The following is a 17,053-nucleotide window of genomic DNA, read 5'->3' as shown; positions in this document are numbered from 1 at the left end:
GATCCAATGTAGCGAACTTAAAAATAAATTACCGTATAAATGCAGCTAACGGACAATTTATTTCTTTATTTAAGCTAAATGATGGCATCTGCATTTGTACAAAATGTCCTAATCACGTTACGTTTTTTTTTTTTTTTATTATATTTGTGTTTTTGATGTTCTATCTTATAAAAATGGAATATATAAATCATGGAAATGTACTCGGCCTGATTATTTGTGGTTATTAAGAGCAACAATGACATCCCTGAGTTGTCAAGGAGCCAGATTAATCGCAGAATTACAGCAAAAGTTCATAACGCTCATTGGCTCGCTCTAATCGGTGATTGTGTTGAATATCTCAACAGCTTTCTAATATCGTGGAATTCCAGTCCATATTAGGAATACCGCTGAGCTACAACACCACACCATGGATGTATAATAAAACACATTGAAATGGGAGGTGCTGCTCATTTGTTGTGAGCAGAGCAGGTATACCTTATGTCAGCAACTCACACATGCTTTGTATTAAATCACCATGAAATATACAATTATATTTTGGCATAATTATCCAGAATTTGTCATACAGCAAGGAACCCCACAAAGGAAGTGCAATGTGCATTGGTTAATGAAATCAATGCTGTGCATGCTCTATGACAGGCCCTTTATCCTTCATGTGCCTTTTTCACAGCAGAAATGTTTACTCGAAAAGCCTAGTTGTTAAAAAAAAAAAGTTTAAAAGGTGGGTGTTTTATTTGGGAATGTCCCAGTAGGCCAGACCCCTTTCAGATATTTTATGTCATAAATCAAAAAGCTCAGAGGTAATTAATAAAATAAATAAGTGCAGTTCAAGGGCCATGGTATTTTGCATGTTGGCTCACTGAGACACTTAAAGAACTGAGCCAAGTTAGTTTCACCTGTGCTTTTTCTGCAGTCAATACATGTGCTGTGAAACATGTCTACAAATACCCAGAAACAAGCAGCAAAATAGAATTCAGCCATTACTTATTTACACCTATACTTTTCCTTGGACATGTCAAAATGTTTTATGTGAAAAAGGCCTATCACCTCTCTGACAAATATATTCCATTTATGTTTTTAATTATGTTAGATGCAACTAAATGACAAAAGCAATGCAGATATGAAAGTTGAAATGAAAAACAAACTACACATTTGAGGTTCTGTTTTTATTTAGGTTTGTAGTACATTAATGTATTACAACCTCTCCCAGTAATTGGGGAGATCCATTCCACGTACATTTCCTCCTTTAAAAATGATTCTCTCCATACAATTCAAATTTGATTATACATTTAAATAAACTTTAAAAAAAAATTTAATTTTATTTATTCCATTTTTTTTTCTTTTACTACTTTCATTACAAATCTTCACTTCAATAGAAGGTGTTAGCTTGCAGAAATAAAATAAAAACAAACAAAAGAAATAATGCAACAACTAAAAAGTATAGACAGTGTTGCATGTGAGGAGCCAGCGGTTGGCTCTGAGGTAAGTGTCAACTGCTTCCTGCTGCAGGCCTCCTGTTACCTCTTCTGATTCTGCTGGGCCTGCTTCAATAAAGTGTCGAAGTCTAGTGCATGAAATTTGCTTTTCGCAGGCAATGGTTCGTACTCTCTATTCGAATCTGAAAAGATAAAAGGCAGAAGAAGTCAGCATTGCCTTGAAATAAAAATGGCAGCAGAACACTATCATTTTTATACTAAATGTTTTTTTAGCAACATTTTTTACAAAATATGTTTCTGAAAACATTTGAGGCGAGAAATAGGCAATGCAGTAACAATCTAGAATCATATTTGATCAGCGCTGCCATGTAGTACTGCCAGGATATAGTGACAGTGTAAGTATTTAAATCAAAGTATACTTTTGATGATAGAAAATCGGGTAATTTTTCCTTTTGAACATGCAAAAAGTACATTAAAGGAGAGTATGATTCTTCCTCCACATAGTTATTGGCTGTAGTTTACAAAGTACGACTCGCTGGACTTATGGTAAGGGCTAGAGGAAATATGCATCTGTTGATTTATGCGTACCCAGGTCAGCATAGTTGGTCTTGCAGAACTGCCTCCTTCCACCAAAACAGAGATCAAATGGCAGTTCGTCAGGCTTGCGCAGCTTGCCTCCATTCTCGATGGCGGTGAAAGCATTCTTGGTGTCGTAGTAAGTCACAAACCCATAGTTGTCCCTGTGACAGATTACCAAACCATCAGCATGTATTCATTTTCCATTTGTTAGAAGTGTAGTGAAGGTTATAACAGGTCTTGTACAGAGTTTTGAGCTGTGACTTGCTTTTAAAAGAGCAACCTGGGGTTGTTGCCAGGAGGCTCCAGTTATGAACAAGTCTGAATTCGCTTTAGCACTGTAGCTTGGCCTAAAAAGGTCACAAACAAGACCAACAAGGTTCAAAGACAGTGCACTTCGCTCATATTATAGCTTTATTAGAATGTCAAAACTAAAGTTATTCATAATTACAAAAGCTGTCTATGTAATTACCCATGGTCTCTAAAGTGCAGGGTGCATTCTTCAATCTCGCCAAATAAAGAGAAGCGCTCTTTAAGTTCTTTTTGAGTCATCGTTCCCCGAATTCGACCAACGTAAACAACCCGGCGATCCTCCTGAGAGAAGAAAGTAGTCGATCAGATGATTCATAGTTACATTATTTTAACCACTTTGCTTAGAGACTGGTGTACTCAGATTAAAATAACTTACAATGGCTTTCTCCTTGCGTCTCCTCACCTCCTCCACATTTGTCGTTGCAGTGTGACCATAACTGGACATAGATGAGGGACTGAGGATGACAAGATAATGCCTTTAGTCATTTTTTTTTTTTAACCGCTTGGCAAAGTATTTGCAATGCACAAGTGAAACAGCTATAAAAATCAATACAATGACCATCACCCAGATTAGCATGATTCATGTACCGCACCTGTACAATCTTCTGCTTCTACTACACTGTGCTCGTCTCTGAGGGGATCGAGACCGCGACCTGGACGCACTCCAAGAGCCAGAACGAGAGGATGAATACGAGTACCTCCACCTCCTGTGAGGGGAGCAGGACGCCGAGGTAGAGGACCGAGAGGAGGAACGTGATGAGGAGCTGGAACTACTCTCAGAATGACGGAGGCGATACCTAGAGGAAATAGGATGGAATGCCAGTCATGAACAAGGGAAAACATACCCCCAAAATTGTAATTGAGATGCTGCATCCACCTAAAATATCCTGTATACTGTGGGTCTAACCTTTTCTTAGCTGGTGTGTTTGATCTAGAGGAATGGGAGTCTGACTCTGAACCGCTGGAAATAGGGCTGGGAGAACGATGGGATCTTCTTTTCCTACACCGGCCTCCAGTCCTCTCTTTGGGACTAGATCTGGGGCTGGGTGTGCGAGAAGCAGCATGCCGGCGGTAGGACCTCCCAAAATGCTCTCTCCTGGGGCTTCCTTCTTCAACAGTAGCATCAGTCTCCTGCCGAGCAGGCGAAGCATCAGGAGTCTCCAGGACAGAGCTTCTCTCAATTTTATCAGTCCTGTGATCCAGGGGCTCTGTCAGTGGAAACTCTTGTGTTTTGGTTGTAACCGCAGGGTTTGTGGTAGATTGGGCAGATGATGGCAAAGCAGCTGAGGGTGTTTGTGTAGTGGTTGTACTGGGTTGCTTGATAGGTTTAATAGTGATAAAAGAGGGCCGTTTGACATTCCAACGCTTGCCTGGCTCTCCAGTGGAAGTGCCTTTGTTGGGGAGGCAATAGTCATGGTCCATGCAGGCCAGCTCGGGGGCTACAGTGGCAGCAGCAGGAGTGGGTTTGCTGCGGGATCTGACTGAGGGCAGAGGCCGGGCTTCTATCTGGATAACCTTGGAGGGGCTCGACTTTGAGGCCTCAGCGACCTTGCTCTTTCCCAGCAGCGCCACAGGGGCCAAGGGTTTCCACATCTGGTGGGGAGGAGTAGCTGGAGGAGTCAAAGCTGAGGCAGAGAGAAAGGCAGGGCACTACAATTAAACCCAACATTTAAGAGCAGTTTGTCATCTGTATTACGAGCTAGCAAATCTCTGATCATGATGTAGTGTTTCAGATAATTATATCTAATGACTTGCTGGAAGCACAGAAGCCATACAAGAAAGGAATAGAATGGAATTCTAATTTGCACATTTACTTTACACTTTTCTTTGTTATTTTGATGATTTAACTTCATGGACTCATGTTGAAGCCAAAGTCAAAATGCTGAATTACCTGCAGTACTTGAGAGGTCATTAGCTCTCACACGCTCAACAATGGTTTTCTCTGGAGCCAACTCAACACTGTAAATGGAGCACAGAGTCTATTAGCATACCACTGGTAAAGTGCAGTAAAGTCTAGACAAAAAAAAAACCCGTAAAGCAGGTTGCTTGTGATGAGAAGGCAATCACTGTGGCCGGACAAAAGCAGGGTTTGCGGTAGGTCTTGGCAAAAGGTGGGAGTGTGTCATCTCTACACACAGAAAACCAGTTTCATTCAGAGAAACCGTGACTCCGTCACTCACACAGAGCAGCTTAAGGCTGTAGGGTAACTCACCTTGAGTTTCCTACAGCTGCTGCTCTACCAGAGACCTCCGGCACACATTGCTCCCCTTTGGCTGAAGAGAGAAGGAACAAGGTAAATTAGTGCATCAGCACAAGGAATAACCAAATAAACAGACACACAAAGAAAGTGCAGATAAAAATTCTGCTTGACCGTCCAGATGAACTGTACAACCTGCATCATACCAGGTGTAAATGCAGTGTAACATGTTTTGCTCTTGTAATACTATTTTTCCATGGGAATTTACAGAAAAGTCAGCAGTTACATTAGCCATAGTACACAGTATGATGGTTCAATAATAAGCCCACTGACATGAGTAATGGAACATACAGAGGCCAGCTACTTGGTAGAGCTTGGGCTTGTACATCCGCCCAAACAAAGACAGCAGGGCGAGAGTTAAAAGGATTTGCGGACAGCGCAGAATTTCAGCAGCTGAGCAGACAAGAGCACAAAGCGGCTTCTCTGCCCCCCCTGCAGCGCCATCTCTTAAAAAGGGGAATGTTTCAGTGGGGGAAAAAAATCCTGCCATTTTGAACCATCAGAAGTCCCACACAATCTTTGAATGTTAACACTTCTCTAGGAGGATCAGATAAGCTTCAAGCTAATATGAACAGCCCGATAATAGCTTTGTTCCGTAGGTCACCTTTGTGGACTACGAACTCAGGTGGCTCTCGTAAATGCTCTGTCATCTTTCTATCACTTGAAGTCTTTTAGTCAAAGTCCCACTACCCTCCAACCAAAGATAGTGCTGCAATGTTGTATGGCTGTTCCCACCATTATGAAACCAGGAAAACTGATACTCTGACTACATTTAGCTGGGTTCTAAACTATGTGACACACCAAGCTAGTGGCCAGTACAGCAACCACTATGACAGAAATGAGGTGTAAAATAAATAAATAAATAAATACATACTGGTGTGTAACATGGTCAAACATAAAAAATATTTTAAGACAGAATGGATACAGTAAAAATCGGACATCAGGGGCAGCTGTGGTAGAGAGGTCGCCTGCCAATTGGAAGGTTGGGAGTTCGATCCCTGGCCCTGCAGTCCCATGTCGAAGTGTCCTTGGGAAAGACACTGAACCCTGAGTTGTCCCTTATGCTACGCATTGGAGTGTAAATGTGTGTGAATGTTTATCTGATGAGCTGGTGGCACCTTGTACAGCAGCCTAGGCCACAGTGTATAAATGTGTGTGAATGGTTCCTGTACTATGTAAAAGCGCTTTTAGTCGTTAAGACTAGAAAAGCGCTATATAAAAACAGTGCATTTACATTATTGATTACCTTGGGTTTCCTCAAACTGCTCCAGCAAGCTGGTCAGATCAGCAGCTTGAATACCTACACACACAAAAAAAAAAAGATATCATTAGGTATTGTCGTATAATACAAAACACATAACATAATTATACTTTTATAATAGACAAGACAGATCAGGCAAACAGGCTAAAGTGGTGACAGGCAGGTGTAGGATGATAATAGAAAACAGTGTTGAAACTACAGAGAGGTGCAAGTATTTAGATTTTTACAGTGACACTGCATATTATTTTGCTGCAATCGCAGCAGACCGCCTTTCCTAAATCATTTCTCATACAGTCTTCCTTCACATCAGCCAATCACTGGAGCAGATTAAGTACAGGCTAGAGTTGAAGAGCAGCAGAGATAAGACACTGACAAGGCAATTTTCTCACAAGGACTTTAAGGATAAATACTAGCTGCTAATATGTCACTTAATCATTTAAATGTGCTATTGTTCACAAGAAAACATAACATGCCTTCAATCAAAAAGGAAAATGTGGAGATAAAATGGTCCTTATAGTCAGCATTTCATCAACACAACTAAAAATAGCAATCAAAATATGCAACCAACTTTAAGCTCACCTATCTCACTGGTGAAGGCCTCAATCAGCTCCTGTGTGGGGCTCTTTGCCCTTTGGAGTTTCACTGCTGTAGTGGGTTTCTTTTTAGTTTCAAGTACAACAGGTTCAACCTTCAGACTCTGGGAGTCTGAGGGATGGATAGCTGGAGAAGAACAGAGCTGGGTACCATTGGCTGTGGGTTTGAAGAACTTGCCATCAGGTGCGTTGGAGTTATTTAATGACATTGAAGCAGTAACCTCAGGCACCTTCTGGGAAACAACAATGGTCCTCTGGGGAGCACTGGGCGCAGACACAGTTTCAGTGGTGGGTTTGAATGTAGTGGATTTAGGACCGGTTTTAGTAAGCTCTATTAACTTAGGAAATGCAGGCTGAGATTGGGGCCTTTCATCGACTCCACTCTTTCCTTTTGAATGTGCAGGAGAACATTTCCCATTTGCTGACGACACAAACTGAGCGGCAGCTATTAAAGAAGTTGGAGACCCAGAGCTCTGAGGCACACATGGTACTGCAGGTTGAGCAGTGGTGTGTTGATGTGTGGGTACATTCTTCACTGAATTAGGGGCAGGCTTTTGGGGCAGAGAAGGTTTGGAAGGTTCAGGTGTTTGCTGTTTAGGAACAGGGGTAACGGCGGAAATCTTGCTGGATGAGGCAACCATGTAGGCCGGTGGCATCAAAAGCGCTTCAGGGGTGGGTGGTGCACACGGTCCCCTTGGCTGCCAGGCAGGTCTGACCTCCTCCACTTCTGCCTGGGGATTGGTGCGTCGAAGATCCTTAGGGCTGGGGTCAGGCAGGCAGGGAATGGGCAGAAGCTCTTTAGGAAGCTCTGGAAGGCTAGGCCACTTGGTGCTGTTGTCGTCTTGCTTTTCTACTGGAGCTGGCTTTTTCTGCTGTCGGAGCCGCCGGTACTCCGCAAGGCTGAGTGATTTGGGCTTTGGCTCTGATACTGCAGGGGCCACATGAGGGAGGGCCTCACTAACAGGTGGTGTCTGGGGTGTTGCAGGACTAGAAACAGCTGCAGGGCTCTCTGCAGACACCGGGGGCAGGACAGCAGAGGGAGCTGCTGATGAGTCTTCCAGCTTCTCAGGAGCCAGAGCAGACTGTTTAGGCATTTCATCAGGCTGTTTGGAGCTCAATGTTGTGGGTAAACTTGTAGACTCACTCTTCTCAGGGCTAGTATTTAACAGCACTGTTTCCTGCCTAGGTGACACAGATGTGGCAACTTGCACATTCCTTTCAGGCAATAGTGTTGTAGCGGTGATTTCTGTTCGTTTTTCAGTTTGGCATCGGTTTAGTTTCTTAGGTTTTACAGATGAAGAAGCTGGAGTAGTTAGAAGAGTAACCTTTGGGAGTTTGTGTTTCTTTTCTTTGACTGACCTTTTTTCAGGTTTTTGGAGCGATTCTTGCGTAGTTTTTCTTAATGTGCCACTCCTTAGGACCCTTCCATTCACAGGTTCAGGTTTGCACTGTTCCTTGCATTTCTTTTTCTTTTTTCTCCGAGAGGGGCTTTTCTCTTTTATCTCTTCCTTCTGTCTTTTAATGATGATGTCATATTTTACATCTGAACATGGTGTCACAGGGGCTGCAACTTTCACTGGAGCTTCGTCTTCATCGTCAACGACTATATGCTCTGAACTGTCAGAGGCCACTTCTTCTGCTTCGTCAAAAACTTCCTGCTCATTTTCTGAAGCTTGCTCTTGAAGGGGAAGAGTGACCGGGAGATCCATGTCTGGGATGGCCAGGATGGGTTCTCCATTTTCACCCTGGTCCACAACTTCAAGTAAGATGCCTCCTTCAGGCAACATCTGTTCACCTTCATCGTTCTCCATACAAATGGACATACAGTACGGGTGCATATGCCTGACCAAATCCCCCAGGCTAATGGAAACACCATCTTCAACCTCCTGCTCAAAGGTGACAGGAAGCGGGAGGGTCAGACCTTCCCAGTGTAGCAGGTCACTGCAAGGATTGGAATCCTGACTCACTGGGCTCAGAGTGAGGGAGCCATCTTCCTCTTCCTCCCCATCACTTCTCTGGAGAGAGTCTGCCAGTATCCTGGGGAGGCTCTGAGTACAGAGAGGGAGACAAATATATAAAATAATTCAGAAAAACCTGCTGTACAATTTTATATATACTGCTTATGAGTGAAAAAAAACTACCTTTCCCGTTGATAAGGCTCTTGCACTACATAGTGAGTCTTTCTCTGGAGGGGAACGGGACAGACACAGCAATCTCCTGAGCTAGAGAGTGAAAGATGAACAGAAGCATAATGACTAAGACTTATTTTTGTTTTTATATTTGTAGACTTTAACATAAATAAACATTTTAGAATGACACAGGTTGTTCTTCCAACCCCTTTCACTCAAGCAAGAATGTGTGAGACACAGTTATGCATGACAGCTGGGCACTAACCGGAGAGCGTTCCCTGCCCTTCTGACCTGACAGCAGGTCTGAGTCGGGCAGTGTGTCAAATGGGGAGAGGGTCGCATCATCCACATTGTCAAGGATCTCCGTCAGGGCAGTTAGCAGCGTGGCTTCACTCTCCTCATCTAGACCCTTAGTCTAAATAAACACATGGAAAGTAGGTCAACGGGGAGTATAAACAAACAACTGTACAATGCTTACACATCATAGATCTCTCTTATGCTACTGTAATACTTAAATTTAACCATGTGACATTTGTCTTGCCTCTATTGTTGGTGTGTCCTCAAAGATAGAAAGAATGGAGGGGTCTAAGCAGCTTTGAAGGGCCTCCAGAGTTTCTGCAGAGTGCAGCCCATCAGTCTACAGTGGGGAAAAAAACACTTCAGATTTATTTGGAAAAACAATGAAAACATGATTCGCTCAAAACAAGTACAACCGGCCATGCACAAGTACAGTGTGGCTAACATTTAAGTACCACAGTACAAAGTGAAAACAAAGAGTTGTTACTGAAAACATGGTTAATCCCTTAGTAAGCCAAAATCTAAAGACAACGACTAAATAAAACCACTTTCGTCCCTATCATTTAAAACAGTTCATTTAATTCTATATTAAGCAACATTTAGAAGCATGACATGTTATCAAGTAATGGCAGCAATATTATTTTATAAAAAACTAATGGCTTTTTTTTAAAGGTTTGAGTTTGTGTGAGTGTGTGTGTGTGTGTAGAGAGATTTGATCCAGAGGGTAAACATCCTTGTAGTATCATATATGGCCCACTGGGCTGTATTCCCATTACAACTGGACTGAAATTAAACAAACCCAGTGGTGTATAATGTAATCTGTTGAGTCAGAGTTGACTGTTTTAAACAAATCAAAAGACCTTAAAACAAAGTGTACAAAGTTGGATGGTGAAATAGTCAATCTAGCTAGTTTATTTGGTGGTTGAAGGCACTGGGGGTAAACCCAAGCTAGGCATTTAAAACTGTACATCATTTTAGCTCCAGCTTGAAAAAGAGAAAAACAAAATACCAAAAGGCATTTTCCTACAATATCAAATATACAATAACATTGGAGCGAGTACAGATTGGACATGCCGGACTCCGATTTACACCATTATCAAGTTATAACTTTAACATATAACTTGAACATAAATAAAGTTAAATACCATAACAAGTAATCTGTCCAAAGAAGATAACATTGTTAAGTGTGAAGTATAGTTCCATTTAAATAAGTTTACAAAATTCATATGAAATTAGTATAGTAAGAATTGTTGTGCGATAACATGTTGACTCACTTAGTAACTCTTCAGATTTAAATTATATGCATAACTACAATAATTCCAGCACACGGGCCAACCTATATGAGCAACCACATGATAACATTATGTAGTTTCAGCTAAAAACGCAGGAGTCCAACAGTGACCCACGTGTTGCTTTCTACAGTGCGCAGACATATTTGATCCTCGCCTCACCCCGTCCAAACTAAGGGTGCCACCTAGCCCACGTGTTGCACTACAACAAACACGACCAGCGCCCTCATCTCTGCTCTTTTCTATTTGAAGAATTGCCAACTGATAGGCTACATTTAAATACAAGTTTACACCAAACGTTAAAAAAAACCGCTTGGTAGTCATTTATAAACTATGGACGGGTTTGTGTAGAGAATACATTGATTTTGCCTGCTGCGCATGTGTGAAGGAAGCCAACATGTGATTCACCACGACTTAAGCACATGTGGATATACACAATAAAATAAAAACGTGGTACGCTGTTACAGTGTATGTTTGTGAATAATTACTCATGTCTGTGTAACTGTCCTGACTGCAGTCATTGTCTAACGTTAAATACAATAGCTTCATCATTGTGAGCATCATCACTGAGTCGATCACACATAACGTTACTGCAATGTGCTGGCATGGAGCCTATAAAATACATAGCATAATTAACCTATAGCACCTTAACCACTGTCAAGCAAATAAATAAGTATGCAAAACGTTACACACTGCAGTGATGGTAAGCTAACGTTAGCTGACTAGCATCTTGCAGTGTTTGTTACCACGTGTGTATGAATCAGTTAAGCAGCATTACAGAGTAGCCTACTTTTGCACATTGATGGAGCTTAAACGCTTATTTCTGATATTGATTATACAAGTGGGCACATGCCAGGCCTACTGCCAATAAAAATACACAACTGTCACTTCCCTTGTTTAGACGACTGTTTAAATTACAAGGGAGAAAACCTGTGTCTTTCACTAACCGACCGGTCAAGCTACACGACTCACCAGATAGCCTTTACATAACGTACAGCTAAAAAAAAAACACCAGCACATTTATAATGAAGCATTATGTAGTGCTAAATAAATATGCCAAAGAGTTATCTAGCGCTTATCGCCACAAAACAATGAGAACTTTTTAAAATAAGTTGTACTAGTGATACTACGGTGGCATCCACGTGTCAGTTTTCCATGCGCATTGCACAGCTCGTACACACAACACGCTCTGCCCATGCTTCTAAACATATACAACAAACTATAACAGTGGGATTACATGATAAGAAATAAAGTATAGAACATATTATTTACCTCGCCTAGTGTATCCATAGGAAAAAATTCCATATTGCACGTAGTTAAAGTCTCCTCGCCTGCTCCCCACCGCGCCGCCATCTTGCAAGTACACTCCCTGCCTGACTCGTTTCGGAATGAAAAGTGATGAATCGCGCATTGGAGGAACAAACACGCCGGCACGAGACACGTGGTACAACATTCCCGGTAAAATGACGCAAAGTGACGCAGAGGGTCAGGGGTTACGCGACCACGTTTCTCTGTAGTTCTATTTAATACATCTATAAATTGGCTCGGCTGCTGCCTTGTGGTGGCTCGCTGTTTTAGCTCTGCTGCAAAAAGACACAGTAGGCACAATACCACAATATTCAGTTTTATATTTTAGCCACATTGGTTACAATGACAGAAACATCAGGATTCCAACCATAGACTGTATATTACAGTCTATGATTCCAACTATCCAGTAAATACATGCAGGTATGTTAGCTAGATAAGACGGGTTTTGACTGCAGGACCTTTACTTGGGAAATTGTGATAAATCAAATTGCCAAATATTTGCTTGTTCTAGGTGGGTTGCTGCTTTTCTCTGTTTATGAATTGAGTATTTTGGACTGTTGGTTTGACAAAACAAGACATTTAAAGGTGCAATATGTAATATATTTACTGTAATAAATCCAAAAATGACCCCAATGCGTCATCAGATATTAAGGAAAAATGCTAAGTTGAAATACTATCTTTTCTGACAACAAAGCTAATGCCACTATTTTCTCCTTTTGAAATTTCCGAATGTCTGTTTGTGTTTTGGCCTGTATGTTGGTATAAACTGCCCAGTTTGACAGCTAGGCTGGGTTGCCGGATATACCTGTTAAAAACAAACTGATACAGTCTAGGGTTAAAAACCCAGCGCACTACAACTGTAAAGTTAGTACAGCCATGAAAGCAGCAAATAAACGAACGGGATCAACGGAGATAGATTCTACCCAACCTAAAAAAAAGACTTGGCATGTTTCTAACAGTTGCTGACCAGAGTCGTAACAAACCTCGGGTAACCCCCGAGATGTCCCTGTTTTTCTTTTCATAATGTAGACCAAATTGGACCAGGTCTGGATCCAAAACCACTATTTATAATTTAGTCCAGGTTTGATAAATCTAGGTATAGTGGTTTTCAATGTGGACTTTGTTCAAAGTTGTCATCATGTGAAAAAAAAACTGTGAATTCTTCCTTCATTGCATTTTCACAAATAGAATAAAGCTTTCACAAATCTGAGACTGTGTTTTTAAGAATCTTTAGCCTCTTTGGGATAAGTATAGTGGTTTTGGCTCTGGACCTGGTCTAATGTGGTCCACAAATGAAAAAAATAGTGAAATCTTCCTTTATTGTATTTTCACAAATAGAATAAAGCTTTCACAAATCCGAAACCGTGTTTTTAAGAATCTTTAGCCTCTCTGGGATAATTTAGTCCAGATTTGACAGGTCTAGGTATAGTGGTTTTGGATCTGGACCTGGTCCAATGTGGTCTACATATAAAAAAACAACAACTGCAAAATCCCCCTTTATTGCATTTTCACAAATAGAATAAAGCATTCAAAAATCTGAATTAGGTTTTTAAGAATCTTTAGCCTCTCTAGGATAATTTGGTCCAGATTTGACAAGTCTAGGTAGGCCTATAGCGGTTTTGGATCTGGACCTGGTCTTATGTTGTCTACATATGAAAAATAACAGAGAAATCTCCCTTTATTGCATTTTCACAAATAGAATAAAGTTTTCACAAATCTGAAACTGTGTTTTTAGGAATATTTAGCCTTTCTGGGATAATTTAGTCCAGATTTGACAACTCTAGGTATAGTGGTTTTGGATCTGGACCTGGTCCAGTGTCGTCTACATATGAAAAAGAACAGGGAAATCCACATTGATTACATTTTCACAAATAGAATAAAGCTTTCACAAACCTGAACCTGTGTTTTTAGCCTCTCTAGGATAATTTGGTCCAGATTTGACAAGTCTAGGTGTAGTGGTTTTGGATCTGTACCTGGTCTAATGTGGTCTACATATGAAAAAACTGTGAAATCTCCCTTTATTGCGTTCTCATAAAGACAGTAAAGCTTTCACAAATCTAAAAGTGTGTTTCAGACATAATTAGCAATTTACCTTAATGACTAACACGCTTTCAATACAGTAAGAGGTTAAAAAAACAACGGAGGATCAGTCACTCAGCAATGTAAGTTATGTTTCCCTGCTGAATCAGAATCTGTGAATCGGAAGCCAACTTCAGCGTTGTGCCAAGAAAGGGGGGCTGTAAATCGGGAAGAGAGGACTGTGAGTTTGCAGTGTGTTTAGTGATTGTTGCAGTAATTCTAAGCCAATAAAGTGTGTATTTCAGTCGGGTGGAAAAGGACAGCAAGGTAGTATTTTTAGCGGTTCCACCGTAATTCTAAGACGAGAAAGTGTTTCTGTCTGGCGGGTGGAGAGGACAGCGAGGTTGTGTTTTTTTTTTAGCGGTTCCTACCGTAATTCTAAGCAGAAAAGTGTCTGTCAGTTGGGTACAGAGCTCCACGTGTGCACAGGCTTTTATGACTGTCGGTATAGCCAGCATCTAATGTTAGCTATTCTGCTGTGCTGTGGAGTAATGTCTGGCTATGTGAGACAAGCGTCTAGCACCATTGTTGGATGCTGCGGTCTCAGCCTGGCAACCAACGGGAACTTCGAGTCTGGGGAGGAGGGGGCAGGGGAGACGACTCTCTCCACTATTTTGAATTCGGACTGCAGCAATTGACAATAAATATTGCACCTTTACAGAGTCATCTTGAACTCTTGTGATGGGCATTGACTAAACAACGTAATAGAGAAGGCTAATTGATTATGGAAATAATTGTTAGGCCTACTTGCAGCCCTAATGTGAATTCCAGTCATGTGAAGTAAACCATCTAATGTTGAAGGTATTGGTGGTCAAATCACATTACAATCTGTCCAATTAATCTCTTATCTGCAGACATTCTATAATATCCCTTTAGGGTATAGGTGTGGGTTATATGCATCATTTAATATTGTTTGAAAGATATAATATTTTGCATGAAATGATTGTAAAATTCATCATGCGATTATTATGGTTGTTTTGTAAGAGCAGCCCAACTGCCTGTTTGTCATGGTACATTGAGTGAAAACTATTGTGCATTGTGTAAACACTATTTCGTAATATAATACCAACTCCATTGCTGGAAAAAAACTTGACTTTACAATGCACAGGCTGTGTGAAACTATTCTGTTTGTTATACATCTACTTGCCTTGTTTTAGTACACATTCTAGTAACTTGTGTTAATTATAGGAAGTTTGGAGAAAGTTATAATTTTTAGAAAAGATTAATTGGCAGTGCCTAAAATAAAGTTTCTTGGTTATTTTCCATCTGTCTGGCATTACTGCTCCCACAGTTTTCATTTAATTGCTTGTACTTCCAGTGACTTCAACAAGAAAGTAAGGGGGGGCTCTTCAGGAGGACTGGAGGACTCTTATGTTGTTCTTTGTCATAACTCAATACACAAAACCCTGAATAAACTGTAGCCAGAGACTGCTATACCAAACATATAGATATATTGACAATGCATGAAATAAAAGACTTGTCTCCATTCAACTAGGGGACAGCAAGGGAGTTTCAATAGAATGCCTAAATGCAGCCCATAATAAAAAATGAGAGATATAGTAAATTGTACAGACATTTAATACATAAATCAAAATAAATAAACAGGCAAATAAAATAAACAATGTCGGGCTAGACTGCACTATCCAGGAGGTTGGTGTGGAGTTATGCGTAGAAAGAGGATCGCCTAATGTCACAACATATGTAGGAAAATTATGAATGAATAACCACTACACATGAACCAATTCAAACCAAATCAAAACTGTTTTACAACAAACAAAAGTACCTACTCACAGCAAGCTAAGGTGACTCAAACCACACAGTAAAGCGCACATGCAAGATGTCTACTTTACCACTAAGTCCCCCCTTTAACACAGCAGAAAACCCCACAAGAAAAATAAAACATAAAATGGCCCATTCAATTAATTAGTTAAGACACATTGAAATATAATACGTTTGGGAGAAACAGTTGTTGGCTCCTCTAATAGTGTCTTTGTTTAAACACTAAAAGAAACCGAAGCATTTGTTAACATATTATATTCTTGCTCACGCTGTTGGGTTACACAATGACAGTCATGGAGTATTGGTTTATAACTTGTGTAATGCTGTTGTCTGTATATCCGTCCCTATATTGTGTTCAGGTTATATGATGATAATATGAATTTGAGGATGTTAAAAATCCTCAAATTTGGGATGTTAAAAAGTGCATTAGTATAGGCAGTATAGGCTGCATGAAATCACACAATTAGATGCTAATACTTTATCTTGCTTACTTAAAAAAGACCATGTAACCTTTGAAGAAATTACACATTCATCCTCTTGAGAATGAAAAGTTAAATAAAAAAAAAAAAAGCACTTACCATTATCCTGTAATTGCCACTTGTAGCCCCAGTGGGCACTGTTTAGCAAATGTTATATAGGCTCTCTTTTTTTAATATTCTACATATAAAGCCATTTTTATTTTAAAAGATGCAGACTTTTCAATTCTTGGTGCACATTTTGCCCTGAAAATTAATATGACGTTCTCTGTTTTCCAGGCATCAGTGGACGGCTGGAGAAAGATCAAAAACACCATTCACATCCATCAAAAAAGACAGAGCCACAGGTTACAATCATCCCCTATATAAGTCTACCGCTATGAAAACATATATCGCTCAGTGAGGACTAACGAAAAGAGCATCACTGAGAAGAAAAATAGTTTCCCCTCAGAGCTGGGGAGGTGGTGAATGTCCTCTTATTACTGGGTGTAATACATAAAGAAAAGGTATGATGAGTGAACAGGAAGACGGGCTGTGAAACAGGTGGGGATTAAATTGGGTCATATACAAAAGTGGGGAGGATGTGTTCCTCATTAGGGTTTAGTACTGTATGGCACAGGAAAGCCATCAGCAATTCCCTGTGTCCCACAGGCAGAAATGAATTAGAGGTGAGACCAGCTACACACACACACACTAACTGTGGTCTTCCGTTGGGGTATACCACTTTGTCTGTGTATCTGTTTAACATATGTCATTTATTCTGTTCATTTATTCTGTTTCCAAACAACAGACACACCAGGTTACAGACCCACTGCACTGTAGTTGTCCAATCGATCCAAGAATCCCTCAGGCAACAATTATGATCCTCACTGTCCCTTGCTGCATTTCGTTTGAAGAACAAGACCCTTTTAGTTATGTGTCACAGCATATAACATTTAATATAACATTTATATAAATTATATATATAATGTTAGTTTAGAAGTTGGGTTTGCTTACAATTGAAGGATTTGTAGTTCAATCCCTGGCTCTTCCTGTCCTGTTGAAAATCCTCAAGCAAAGACACTGAACCCCAACTTGCTCCTGATGAGTGTGGATGTATGGAGAGGGAAACATTTACATGGCTCTCGACCGAAGCATGTGCCTAATGGCTGTAGCAGTGTTTTCAAGGAAGAACAAGTAGACGAAAAGTAGAAGAAAGTTTTAAATATTTGTTCCTATAATTGTGCGATTTTACTTGAATGCCACAAGAAGACATTCTTGTATT

At 40.6% G+C, this 17,053-nt stretch overlaps 1 protein-coding gene and 1 non-coding gene across 2 annotated transcripts; both read right to left on the bottom strand.

The window, feature by feature from the left end:
- Positions 1-1,142: 1,142 nt before the first annotated feature.
- pprc1 (PPARG related coactivator 1) lies at positions 1,143-11,611 on the bottom strand. The gene is made up of 14 exons (XM_039784115.1): positions 11,420-11,611; positions 9,103-9,198; positions 8,827-8,976; positions 8,574-8,654; positions 6,419-8,480; positions 5,825-5,878; positions 4,534-4,594; positions 4,213-4,280; positions 3,229-3,946; positions 2,915-3,118; positions 2,698-2,776; positions 2,482-2,603; positions 2,022-2,173; positions 1,143-1,615 (listed from the first exon to the last, which is right to left on the bottom strand). The coding sequence occupies exons 1-14, from the start codon at positions 11,498-11,500 to the stop codon at positions 1,515-1,517; spliced, it is 4,029 nt and encodes a 1,342-aa protein (XP_039640049.1). The 5' UTR covers positions 11,501-11,611; the 3' UTR covers positions 1,143-1,514.
- Positions 2,265-2,405, bottom strand: LOC120548592. Its single transcript, XR_005637204.1, has one exon. It is a non-coding gene; the product is annotated as a small nucleolar RNA SNORA50 (small nucleolar RNA).
- Positions 11,612-17,053: the final 5,442 nt, after the last annotated feature.

Source organism: Perca fluviatilis, chromosome 19 (assembly GCF_010015445.1).
Source record: "Perca fluviatilis chromosome 19, GENO_Pfluv_1.0, whole genome shotgun sequence".
NCBI classification, from domain to species: domain Eukaryota; kingdom Metazoa; phylum Chordata; class Actinopteri; order Perciformes; family Percidae; genus Perca; species Perca fluviatilis.
Note: the sequence above shows the minus strand (reverse complement) of the source record. Positions and strands in the feature narration are given on the sequence as shown.